Source organism: Aulostomus chinensis, chromosome 16, assembly GCF_037954235.1.
Source record: "Aulostomus chinensis isolate RoL2024-O1b breed Wild chromosome 16, RoL_Achi_v1.0, whole genome shotgun sequence".
NCBI classification, from domain to species: domain Eukaryota; kingdom Metazoa; phylum Chordata; class Actinopteri; order Syngnathiformes; family Aulostomidae; genus Aulostomus; species Aulostomus chinensis.
This window is the reverse complement of record NC_141335.1, coordinates 6773603-6786700: the sequence shown is the minus strand read 5'-3', so window position 1 is coordinate 6786700 and position 13098 is coordinate 6773603. Positions and strand designations below refer to the sequence as shown.

General features: G+C 44.7%; 2 protein-coding genes across 3 annotated transcripts in view; one reads left to right on the top strand and one right to left on the bottom strand.

The window, feature by feature from the left end:
• Positions 1 to 4690, top strand: part of akt3a (AKT serine/threonine kinase 3a) — a 53966-nt gene extending 49276 nt beyond the window's left edge. For both annotated transcript variants that reach the window (XM_086181178.1, XM_086181177.1), the window contains exon 14: positions 138 to 4690. In XM_086181178.1, coding sequence (XP_086037304.1) covers positions 138 to 223 — 86 coding nt within the window. In that variant the 3' untranslated portion in view covers positions 224 to 4690. The remainder of the gene's footprint in view (positions 1 to 137) is intronic.
• The window catches only part of sdccag8 (SHH signaling and ciliogenesis regulator sdccag8), a 42917-nt gene continuing 33225 nt past the window's right edge, over positions 3407 to 13098 (bottom strand). The window contains exons 17-18 of the mRNA XM_086181173.1: positions 6079 to 6190; positions 3407 to 5788 (exon numbers count right to left, since the gene is read on the bottom strand). Of these exons, the coding sequence (XP_086037299.1) occupies positions 6091 to 6190 (100 nt within the window). The 3' untranslated portion in view covers positions 3407 to 5788; positions 6079 to 6090. The remainder of the gene's footprint in view (positions 5789 to 6078; positions 6191 to 13098) is intronic.

Below are 13098 nucleotides of genomic sequence, written 5' to 3'. Positions count from 1 at the left end.
AGCTCTTTGTAATCTTGAACTGTAATTTTGTGATAAAAGAAATCATCCCAGCAGTTCAATTGATGTATTTCCAGCAACAAGAGATGACGACGACGATGAATTAAAGGCATTAATGAGTCCACGTGTTCTTGTCCTAGTTGATGAGGACGGGATGGACTGTCTGGACAACGAGAGAAGGCCGCACTTCCCACAGTTCTCCTACTCTGCCAGCGGGCGGGAATGAACTGCCCACCACGGTGACATCATCACAGCTGGTCTATGAGGTCATCAGTGTGGGAGATAAAGACCCACAGCTTTGGACCGACCTAGAACGACCCAGACTTTGAAGGATTTCGCCCAGCCCCCCTTTCTTGACCCCTCTCTTTTTCACCTCTCCTGTCGTCATTTCTGTGAATCCCTTTTTAGAGAAATGTGTCCTCACAGGTACAAACGTCCAGGCACAATTACCCTCGAAACCTGCACTGCTATTCTAGGTGATCCGAAGTGTCATGTGATCAGTTACTATGTAATGTCCCTTTAATGGAAGGAGCGTCACCGGCGGTCTGCTGTGCTTTGACGGTCCTGTCCGAACCCACGTCTACAAAACCGGATCAGCTGATGCATTCTGTCATTCAAACTCAAACTGCCATTATTACCAGTTTTATCTCAGGCATTTGCAGACAAACAGATCCTCGGCGTCACAGAGACATTCAGCTCTGATTTTCAAATTCTCATATTGATAATGCGGGGATCGACTGAGGCTGCCTGGCATTAAGGAAGCGGGTGTCAACAGTGAGCAGGATCCCACACACCTCATGTTGTAGACAGACTCGAGCAGGATTTGACTCAGGTTTTGCTCAGTGCAATTCATTATTGCTGTTGCTGCTATTTCAACTACTACAACTACTACAGGTACTCCTAGTTCTACTCTACTACTACTGCTACTACTAAAACCCGGTGCTACACTACGAGCTTAATGCTGCAGGTCATTTATACAGCAACGTGCTTGTACAGCTGCAAAACAGATGTTGCTGATGTACAGCGATTACACACCAGTAGATTTAGAGAGGATGTCATGTTTGTGTGTGTGTGACTGTGAGGTGGCACCTCAAAGCACAGCAGGTCAGAAGGCTGAAGCTCCCAAATCCTGAGCTTTACTACGTTACCCATAATGCAGTGCCACGTGCTTGATTTATCCTGACCGAGGTGAAAACGACAGGGGGTTTAAAAAAAAAAAAAAGATTTAAAAAAAAAAAAAGTTGAATGTTCTCCCTATTTTCTCAACTCCAAGTCCCTCTGATTTTGAATCTCTACTGTCCCAAAAGGGAAAATGGTACTTTGTGTCGATGGCGGAGCGCTTTACTGTGACATACTGTTATCATGGCTTGAGAACCACACGGCTGTACCTCTCTGTCTTTGCACAGGAAAGGGAAAAACTGCAGCAGGGATAGATTCAAGAGAAATCCGGGATGGGCATTGGCCGAGGTGACAGAGAGTGCAGGTGAAAAGTTCCAAAAATGATATGAGATATTTATAACTTATGATGTGTTGATGAGTGAAATAGCAGCTGTGATCTCCTGTTTCCTGTGAGTTTCTTATAAAGGATTTTTAAAAAAAAAAAATTAAGATATTATGGTCTGTGTGGAGGTACGCATCAATGGGTTTACACCAATCACAGCAATGGCTATAATATATATGTTCTATTTATTGTTCTACTCATCGGTTTTATATTTAACTTTTTCTATTGTTATTACATTATTCTTAAAAAAAAAGTTATTTCTTAGGGCTGAGAAACAAAAATGGCTGAAGAATGTAGGAGGGAAAGCAGATAGCCTTCCGGCTCCATTGTTTATTTTAATTTTTTTTTGTTTTTTTTTTTTGTGTGTGTTGTTTTGTGACCAAAATGTGACAGACGAGAGGTGGCGGGACACATCGAAGATAGAGGATCATTTACTGTGAACTCATTAAGGGGAAGAAGAAGAAGAAGAAGGACAAAAATCTTTAAATCTCCCTTTTGTTCTCCAAACCATCCCACAGGTTTACTGTGAAGACTACACAGGACACAAACGTTCCCCGACCCCACCCCCCACCCCCACATCCTCCAGGTGTGTGTCGGATGAGGTCAGAAAGACAGGTGAAGTGGAAGTTGAAAGAAAACAGGTGCAGCACAGAAGTCTTGAATGTAAAGGGGTAAGGATTGAAAACAGCGAAAAGTGAAGTTGCTACTGCAAGTGTGTTGAGAGGAGCGCAACAAGTCGGAAGAGAGGAGAACAGAGCGTTGGAAGGGTTTAGCTGGGGATTTTTAGGTGGGAAAGAGAATTCGCCCCGGTAACTGCGAGTATGTATTCTCTCCGCTGTCACCTCTGTCTTTAACGTGCCGCCATCTCTCTGGTCTGGATGTTTGTTTGTGGTTGTTGAGTTGTCATGTCTTCCAGTCTGACCAACAAGATTTCAAATCCCCTCAATTTCTCTGTCTTCAAACGCCAGGCGAGCCTTACACGGTTGAACTCAAAGTAAGTCAAAAAGCACTTAAGAGTTACGAGGACATATATTTTTAAAATCAATAAATCTGTGTTCATTTTTATAGTCGTCACCTTCAGTATATCTGAACCGAGCACCGGGGGATGTGCTCTCATCAGGCAGAGAAGAAAAAAAAAATGTATTCCAATATATTTATTTGAATGTTGTGTTATTATCATCGATGGATAACTTGAATTTCTTTTTCGAATTAATTTATTTGATGTCATTTTGTTTTGAAGTTTTAGGGGTTTGTAGTTGTGTTTCATTCTACAGTCCTCAGAGACTTTGATGTAAAAATAAATGCCTCCTCTTTTTTTTTTCTTTACAGATATCTCTTATATGACACATTACCCGTTTTTTCTGCTGCTCTTAAGTCCACTTGCTTTGCACACCCATTAAATCGCTAGCAAATGTGCTTTATGGCATAAAGTGTAAAAGGATGGCGCTGGCCTGCATGCCGTAGTCCTCCTCTGTCCGCATTGTCGGACTTGAGTCAAAGTGGCACTCTAATGAAAAATACTTCTCTGTGATTGATTGAGCCTGTCTGGCAAAGCTGAGGCGGCCGAATAGTTCAAAATGAGTACAAATCCCGCCCAGCTGGCACTCTCGCCAGGCTCAAGCAAACACTCCCAAGTGTTTGGAAGGATTTCAGCTTTGATTTGACCCAGGTTTGCGAGCGACTGAGGAGTTCTAGCTGTATGTGCACACTTGACGCCAACATCATTAGAAACCAGAGTTCATAAAGACGCAGCTTTGTTGCGTTTGGCCACAGCACTTTCACATCCACCACTTTTTTATATGATTAAGGAGAAGTCAGTTTCAGCCATGCTTTAAAGAAGAAGAAAAAAAGACAGATTTTTTGAGCTTTTTATGTTTTTAAGAAAATGAGGGTTTGCAAGCGCATCTCCTCTCCACATACAAGCGATAGCTTTGATGTTGCTCTGATGTCTGGAGCTGGCGAGACCTGGCCCCTGCCAGCGATGCCACCAGTCAGAGCCGTCTCTGCAGAGTGGGCTGTCACACCCAGTGGGGGTTTCAGTAAACTGGTCTGTCTTTGTTCATTTAAAACAAACAAAAAAAAAGTTTTGGGGAGGGGAAAAAAATGCACCGTGCATCCTCAGTTTTCCCTGCAGTGAGGCTCCCAGCGCTCCCTCTCCACTGCAGGTTAGGGTTCATCTACCGGCAGCAACCGTCAGAGGATGACTGAAGGTCAGAGGTCATTTAAAAAAAAAAGAAAAAAAGATTGAGCCGACTGGTCCTCTTCATCAGTGTGGATGTGTCCTTAATGACCACGATTACGGAGCCTTCATGTGATTGGGCTTCAGCCATCCGCGGGTCTGTGACTGGCTGCTCCATCCAGGTCCTCTCAGCTTTACTGGAGCCCCAGACTGGTGTGAGCCTGCTGTGATGATGTTGCACTGACAGTGTTCACTCTTAAGCTGCTGCTGTTTGTACTGTACATTTATCACACAACTGATCGGACTCCAATTGTATTTGAATAATATGTCTAATCCTTTCAAAGACCTCAGCTGTTCCGTATCGATCTTAATGAAATGACGGCGGCAGCCAGAAATAACGCCGCCTGGACCGCAATGCTAAGACGTAAACAGCTCGAGTGTTTGGAAGGATTTCTGATAGTATTTGACCTCATGTCTGCGACAGAATCCCTCCCCTCTCCTCTCCCTCTGGTCCTTGTCTATCATATCAATTATTAACATGAACAAGCATGACTGCATTTATTTATAAACAGCAAACAAAAAAAAAAGGCAAACGTACAAATATTACAAGTGTAGTTTTAATTTCATGTCCATCTACTGTAGCTTTACAGTTGCGTGAGACATGTGCGAGTGTTTCCCTGAAGCATTGTAACACTGGAGTCAGCGCTGCTCTCTGACATGTCAGCTGAGCAGAAACGATGTTGACAATGAGACGTTGTCGGGAAACCCGGCAGATCCGGGAAGATTCAGCTAAAAGCAGATCAAACAGCCTTTTTCTGTCCCTCATGCTGTCAGGATGCAGTGCTGCTGGCCAGTGAGGCCACGAGGATGTGAAAACAACCAATTACCATCAACATGAAGCTGTTTTTTACACTGTACATCCTTAGTATTTTTACACATAAAATGTATATGATAGGGATGCACATTATTTTCCTTCTTACAGACGGCTTCAATAAAGCACTATGTCAATCTGCCGCCGTGGTGTTGACTCACTGTTTGATTTGTGCCTCAAAATACATTCGACATTCCTGGGGAACCTTAAAGTGTTACGAGAGCTGAAGACCTGAAAAGTGAACTTTTTTCTTTCTTTCTTTCTTTCTTTTTTTTAACCTCTCAGTGACTCACCGTTGGGTGTCATCAACTCACAAAGATGTTTTTTCTACTCAGGACTTCTTGGTAACTCCAAAAGTCAGAAAACATCAGCCACATATGTTTAGCGTGAGGCTTGATTTTTTTTCTTCTTCTAGTTTTCATTAAATAATAAAAAAAAGGGCCTGAAGTACCTTCAGGCTCAGGCCCTAATTCTAAAACTACTCCTGACGTGTCTGTAGTTTTGCAGGAGCCCCGTGGTGACGTCTGTCCCTACGTTTTCTTTCCCAGCTGTACGCCAGTTTGCACGTCAGAGCTCACACTGGTGACGCCGTGCCGATGTAAGAGTGCTACTGTTTGTTTTTAGCTCAAATCTAAGTGTGCGTTGATTACACAGCTGGATGAAGCAGACGTCAATGATGCACCAGAGAGTTTGTGAACTGATATTTTGGACAGTTTTGCTGTTGTTGCTTAAATATGTGGCTAAGGAGCCACGCGAGGATATGAACACCAGGAAGTATCTGAGAGTACTCGAAAGGCAAAATACGAGAAGTAACAGGGTTTTCTCACAAAAACACAAGTCAGTGTTAAATCTCTTGAACACTTAAATAATCAGAAACGAGAATGATGTGTTTGAACTCAGGATAATCAAAAGATAATTAATTTCAAAGAAATCTCAGAGCACAAGTTTATTACGATCAAATCTGACAAAAACACTGAACGCACACAGCTTTTTAACACATTTTCGTATCCAACAACACACATTTCAGTTATTTAAAATACAAAATGGACAGTTTGTAGGTCGGAAATGTGGCATGATACTGAAAAAAATAACGCATAGAAAAATCATCTTCCTCTACATCATCTATAAATAGTAACAGATGATGTGTTGTGTGTCACAGGAGTTTCTTAAAGTACCAGCAGAACAGAGGTGATGAAGAGGAGGAAGCAGGCAGGTCACACTCTCCACTTGTGTTGAGGCGCTACAGAGACACACAACTTTCATTATGACCAGTATTTAGGTATCTGACACACACGCACACACACACACACGCACGACTCATTATTAATCAGCTCTCTCTTCTGCTAATCCAGACAGAATCGTTAGTCATACAGCCATAAATGTCTTATTACTAGTTTTATTTTAGTAAACGGGACTCCTGGAGACTCTGTCTCTTATTAAGTTCGTGTTGAGTCACACACACACACACACACACACACACACACACGCACGCACGCACACACACACACAGCTGAATACATGTGTGTTTACCTCTGCATCTCCTCAGTGAGTGTGTTTCTCTTGCATCAGCTGGTTCTGTTTGGCCAGCAGCTCACACACCTGCTGGGCGCTGCTCTGACAGTGACGATCCAACTGCTGAAGCCTGCAACACGCAGACACACATGCGCGCACACACACACACACACACGATATTGACTGAAAGAGTGAGAGGAACGTACCCTCTCGGCTGCTATAAAACCAAATGTTGTAAATATTGAAAGAGAGCTGGATCCACAAAGAGCTTTTAATATCACCGGACTTTGTTTTGATCTGATAGTTGACATGAATGTTACAGCGGCGCGTCGATATCCACCACAGCCCATCGACAGGAACACTAACAGTCACTCGAATTTCATTTTAGTTCCTCCTCTACTGATATAAAATCTGCTGATCACGAATTTAGAAAACAGTGATCATCCTGAGAGGAGTAGAGAGAGATGGACTTTGCCACCCCATAACAATGATGTCATACAACGCACCCCAGTAAGAAATGGCGTGCTTTCATAAACGTGAGAGTAAGCCTTCTCTGAAACGATCGCCAAGTTTCAGGATTTTGTCTCCTTCATTTCATTGGCTTGTGGGACAACAAACTCAAAATGTGACCCCTCAGTAAGCATCTAGAACCAGGTCTCTGTCCGCCAGGTACAAAATCCATGCCAGCCTCAGTAAACGGGGCTGCATCACACCTTCATTCAGACCTGAGATCAGTTCAGATCTTTTTGACACTGAGTTGCAAAGCAAACCAAGTGTTGATCATTACTGGGACGTCCCAATTAGAGTGTTCCCTCGAACACAATGAACTCTTTCACTGCACACCAGGATTAGTTACGGTGTGTGTGTGTGTGTGTGTGTGTTGTGTTTTCCAGCTGGGGTTTGTGTGTGTGTGTGTGTGTGGGGGGGGGGGTTCCCACAGGCAGCCCGTTCATTCATTCGTTCACTCACTCATCCTCTACTGTCGTGCAGCGGTGAACTTATTCTCACACTCACACACACACACACACAATCCTGATAATGAGACAGAGGGAACACTGGAATCCACATTTGCATTCTAAACCAGCAGACCATAAATCTCACACACACACACACACACACACACACACACACACACACACACACACACACACACACACAAACACATTCATTATTTACATGAATAAAATTCCTTTTTGTCTTTGACTGTTTTTTGGGGGGGGGGGGGTCGTCCTTTGAATCAAGGGAAGAGGCACTGATGATGCTGCAGCTGTAACTACGCCCCCTTGAGGCCCCGCCTGTTCTGTGATTTTGGGGTTTACAAGTACAAACTGACTGATTGAACCTGGAGAATGAGACAGTCAGAGGAGAGAAAAGTAGCAGCCACATTTTCAACCTTTAGGCTCCTAAAACCTATTCAAAGGAAACCATCCGAGGAGTGAACAGAGCTCCAGTCCGTGATCAGATATGCATGACATATTCTTCTGAGGAATCATCCTTAGTCAACAGGTTCAAAAGGCCTCAAGAAACTGGGGATGATGAAGAGAGTTGAGTCTCGGGGCACAGAGAGAGACAGACAGGGGTTGCCTGGGGGCTCGGGGACAGATGCCCCTGCCCTGCTGGTCATGTTGGCAGTGGCAGGGCTGCCTGTGTGTGTGTGTGAGAGTGTGTGTGAGAGACAGACGGGGAAGACGAACATCCCAACTCTCCTCCACAATCTGCTCACTGCTCTTCCCCCACATTCTGCCCCGCTCGTCCTCACTCTGCCCCGCGCTGTCTCGCCACAGGCCGTGATTCCTGCTTCATCAGGGCCTCAATCATCTTCAGCTTTCCCAGCATCCTTTTTGTCTCCATGTTTCCTCTCTGATCTACTAAAGTCTCCTCCTCCCTCTCCTCCCCTCCTCACTGAGAGCCCACTAGGCAGGTTAATCCTAAACCTGGAGGCTATGTCCAGTCCTGGAGGCCAAGCAGGATGACTCCCTCCCCGCCTGGTGCAACCACAGCCAGCTGCCAAGCTGTCCCGGCCAGCCGCCACCCCCACTCTCATTCTCCCTCCCACGCCATCACGGCACCAAAGCACGACACAGCAGGGCCCGGCCACGTCACACACAGGGTCCCGCTGTGAGTGAAGACACCAGATACAGACGTAACCAATGTGCTGCATATATCTCTCTCTCCCTCTCTCTCACACACACACACACAGAAGTAGACCTAAAGGTCGTCGGCGAAGCCTGTTGTTCTGATCTGTAAATGTTTGATGAGTGAAGTGTTGAGGATGAAGGCTGCAGCTCCTCCTCATCATGCTGAGAAAATGCCAGCCAATCACGACCCTCAGTCCTGATGCGTTAAGATGCTTTAAAACACTATTAAACGGCTGAATGAACTGATATAAAAATGGCAGAAACGTGGAGGGGCGGGGGGTCACTTCATCTTTCAGTTCCTCCCGTCGTTTAGAGTAAAATGTGAAAGTCTAATTTCTTCTAAAGACATGTTGTCTGAAAGGACACACATTTGCTAACATTCTAGAAAAAAAAAAGAGTAAAAAGTGAACATTGTGGTTTTCTATTTCCTGAGAAGTACCTTTTCCGATGGTGATATCAGCCTCTGAATATGCCATCAAAAAAAACTGCCCCCTCTCACAATCTCAACAAAAGCCTGTATCTGCACCAACATGTAACTGTTTCTTTTTCTCAGCCCCTTCTCCATCCCTCCACCCAATTTTGTGAAATTCAATCTGGTGGTTTTTGCAACATCCTGCTAACAGAAAGATGAATAAATGTCACCAGACACTAAACCTCCTTGGCCTAGGAAACACACCTCGTGAGAAGTTTTCTCTTAAATGTCTATATAATTTCACCCCTGCAGGTTTGAGGCATGTCAACGTTCACTGTGAGTTCAATGTGAGGTCAAATACCAGGAGATATTAGAGTATATTAGCATACTCGTGTGAAACGCCACAGAGTTTTCCGTCATAGCTTTACAGTCGAAACGTCACTAGTTCTTACAAATAAACTAATTACACAATTTCACACTGATCTATTGGCAATTTTGTATTTCCCTTTCCAGAGGAAATTTCGGGCGTAAGTCAAATATAAGGAATATTGGGGGATCACAACCACAGCTGTGCTCAGTAATCTGTCACTATGTGCTGCTTGAATACCAGCAGTTTGTCACACTCGCGGTCAAAGCTGCAGCCAGTAACTCAGTCGGCTCAGTCACGGCTAGGTCAGGGCTGGTTCACGGCCGGACATGTTTGAAGGCTGAAGGTTTATGTAATACAGTAAGTAAAGCTGTGACCCTAGAGCAGAATAAACCGCCACACACACACTCAGTGTGTCTGCCCGGAGAGCAGCCAACCTCTGGCTTTATACAACATGCCCTCCTCTCACCTTGTACACCCTGCCTCAGGGTGTGTGTGTGTGTGTGTGTGTGTGTGTGTGTGTGATTAAGGTAGTGCTCCTTCCAGCAACTACAGCAGCAAATCCAATAACTGGCCTCTATCAACTGGCACACTCATTAATTAGGACTTAATATGGCTTAATGCTCAGGCACGTCCCTCTCACCAACACACACCGCAGGCTCGCTCGCCGCCTGGCACCGGTGCCCAGGAAGGATGGAAGGCTTGGATGGATTAATGGATGGCTTGATGGCGAGACAAACAAATGGATGCTTAGGTGAAGGGGATCTGCAGTCACTGAAAAACGAGGCTTGACAGTTTGTGGGTGAAACCAAAAGCCGCCACCTCCTCGCTCCTGGCTGGGGGGAGGAGGCTTGAGGTGCGAGGCACAGAGCCTCTGGACTGACCTGGTGAAAGGACACCACCTGCTGGATCCCACCGTTTACTGACAAACACCTGAGAAAGATATCCCGTCTTGATAGGGAGTGAGTGAGTGTGTGTGTGTGTGTGTGTGTGTGTGTGTGTGTGTGTGTGTGTGTGTGTGTGTGCAGTCAAAATAAAAGCAGGTTTAGCTTGGAGGCAGTTTGCAGTAATTTCCCCCGACAGCCTGATAATCAAACTCTGCACCTCCAACCACTGCACACACTATTGACTGCTGCAACTAAGGAGATTAATTACAACACACACAAATGCTGTCACCTCTCTGCGGTATACATCAGTCGTAGCCCACAGCGAATGTCTCAACTCTGTTGTGTGTGTTTGTTTGTCTGCATCCTTATTTACAGGTGGGAGCGTATGTCCTCCAGGCACGATCCAAAGGGAAAGTGCTGATGTCATGTTAGAGAAGTGGAGAGAGACAACGCCAGTCTGTCATTCAACAGCCCCCTATGAGTGTGTGAGTACTGCTACTACATGAATCAGCCAAAACAGTAAGTCCCTTTAAGAGAACATCTTAAACACATCTCTGGCATGGACCAGCAACACTACTTCACAACAAGTCACCCAGTACACTGTCATTGTCATGGCCCATATTCTCTTGGTTATGAATTGTGTTTTATTTGTGGAATAAAAGGAAGGCATGGGGAGTTATGCATTAAAATGGAGGCCATAGTTACAACGGAAAGAGAGTGTGTCACATGATCAACGAACACACACCTAAACACACCCAAGGAAGATTTGAGAAAAAAATGCCTCTGCTAGAGATTAAGCTTAAACATCAAATTGAACCCTAAAAAGGATGGAATTTTGAACCCTGAGCGTGTGTGCATGTGTGTGTGTGTGTGTGTGTGTGTGTACGTATACCAGGCAGCGGGCCTTGGGGGGGTGAAGAATGAAGGCAGACGGACTTGGCTTGCCTGGTTACAACAACACTGCCAGGGGCATGAAGGCTGCAGCTGCCACACACATACACACACACACACACACACACACGCACACAACCATATTTCGCCCAATCCCATACCCACCATCACCACCCTCACACCCCAGTGCTCTAGCTAAATCTTGGCAGGCTCACAACTGCACTCAAGAACGTGTATGTGTGTGTGTGTGCGCCTGCGGGCCATGCCCCTCTCTCCCTCTCCACCAACCTGTCATGCCAGTTGTTGCTCTTGCTAACATGCATATTTGACATGGGAACACGATTGGTGACATGGAGGGTTTTGATCGGGACAAACACGCTCGCGCTGATTGATTTTTCTACCTGGTGTCGGTTCTTTTCACTGCATCCTACCAGTCCTCGGTTTGGACGGATTGTCCCATTGCACAGATGAACTTAATGTATTCGGACCTGAGTTTTGGTTTAACATTATTTTAAAAGTCTGACGTATCAGGACCTGGTGTAGTTACTGTGACTCCTCCTCCACAGCTGCGGTTACGTCAACACTCAAGGTCAAGCGTCAAATGTCCGAGTACACAGATACAGACATTAAAATAAAGACGGATTAATCAGACCTACATTTACAAGGGCAGCCTTCACCTTCAATTATGTCTAATGGACAAAAAATTAAAAGGTTTTAGAATCTTTTTTATTCAGTAAAAAGGATATTTTCATTCATTTGTTTTTTTTCTCTCAATGTTCAAATGTTTTTCACATCAAAGATGACAAATCAATTCATGACAACCGGCGTGAGATTACACACTACACATAACTGATACATTTGTATGTTGTATGATGTTACTTTTTCTTTTTTTTTAATCTTTCATCAAAAATTCTAAGTGATCTCGAATCCGTGACTGATTTCTAAATGACTTCAAACTCTTTGCAAAAACAGGTGTGAAACCAGCTGATTTCTGGGCCTCACGTGAAAGAGTTTAAACATCTAAAACATGGTGGAATCATTCACAAATGCCACGATTTACTCCAGCAGCCAGAACACCAGCATAACAGTGAGAATCCAGTTCATCTTCCAGAATCAACATTCATTCAGAAGCTCGGAGCTCGTTTGACTGCTCGTACACTGGCGGGTGGAAGGGTGACGAGTTCAGTGGTGAGGTCAGATGTTATGAGACGGTTAACAGTGAAACAAAACTGGAAAGTACAAAAGGAGAATATCAAATAGATGTGACTAAACAAAGCGGCTCTGCTTTCATTCCATCGCTGAGGTCTCGCTGTTGCTGCTGGCTGCTATCATCATCAGACTTTCTGAGGCCTGCTGACTCTTTCAACTCCCGTGTTTGAGTCGCTCCATTAAAGTACTTCATCTCTGCTGCTGTTACTTTCAACTTTTTTTTTTTTTTGAATAAAGGGGCAGGTGTTGTGCACAAGTTCCCTCCTTGTAGTTTTATGAAGTAGCGTTAGCGAGTGTCATCGACTGAGGCTCGAGATGTGACGCTTTGCACTCCAGCTTGTGAGCCTCTGGCTACAGCCCCACATCTGAGCTGTAAATCTGTGCGTCTGTGTGTGTGATAGAGCTGTAAAGCCACCGTTTGACAATGCTCTTTCAGCAGGCCGCCCTGCGGTCGCTGCCGGCTACAGAAGCCAGCTGGGGGATGCAGAGATAGAGGCGGTGAGAAGGGAAGGAGAAGCGAGGACGACTGATCAGCGCCACCCAGAGGTAACGACCAGAGATGGAAATCAAGAAAGTGATTAAGTCTGAGGTAAACTGCTCCTGTTGAGATCTACACACATTCACACGGCGGGCATCTATTCATTACTGAGCTGAACCTATTCATGCCCCTTAATAGAAACTAAAGTATCACAAATAAATAGGAACTTGAAAATTGTTTTAACTTGATTTTAAATTGATGCTATACTTCCAGATACATCCTAAGCTGATGTGTCCAGAAGCGCCTTCAAGATCACATTGCCTCTCGACATCTGTAACACACTCAACTGTTCTTTTAAGTTGTAGAGGAAACGTGACAGCAATGTTTTTAAGATCTCGTAAAAGTGAAATAAAGCTTGTAGTGCAGATGAGGTGTGTGAAGCTCTTATGAGGTGACAGCGGCAGCAAAGTCAGGAGGATGTGAAAGAGTCCCTGGAATGTCTGCATCTCACTCTTTCATCATCCCTTTATCTCCTCGCAGATCACACACACACACACACACACACACACACACACACACACACACATACAAATCATCATATGCAAGGATACATTAACACACATACATACACACACACACACTGATGAGACTAGTGA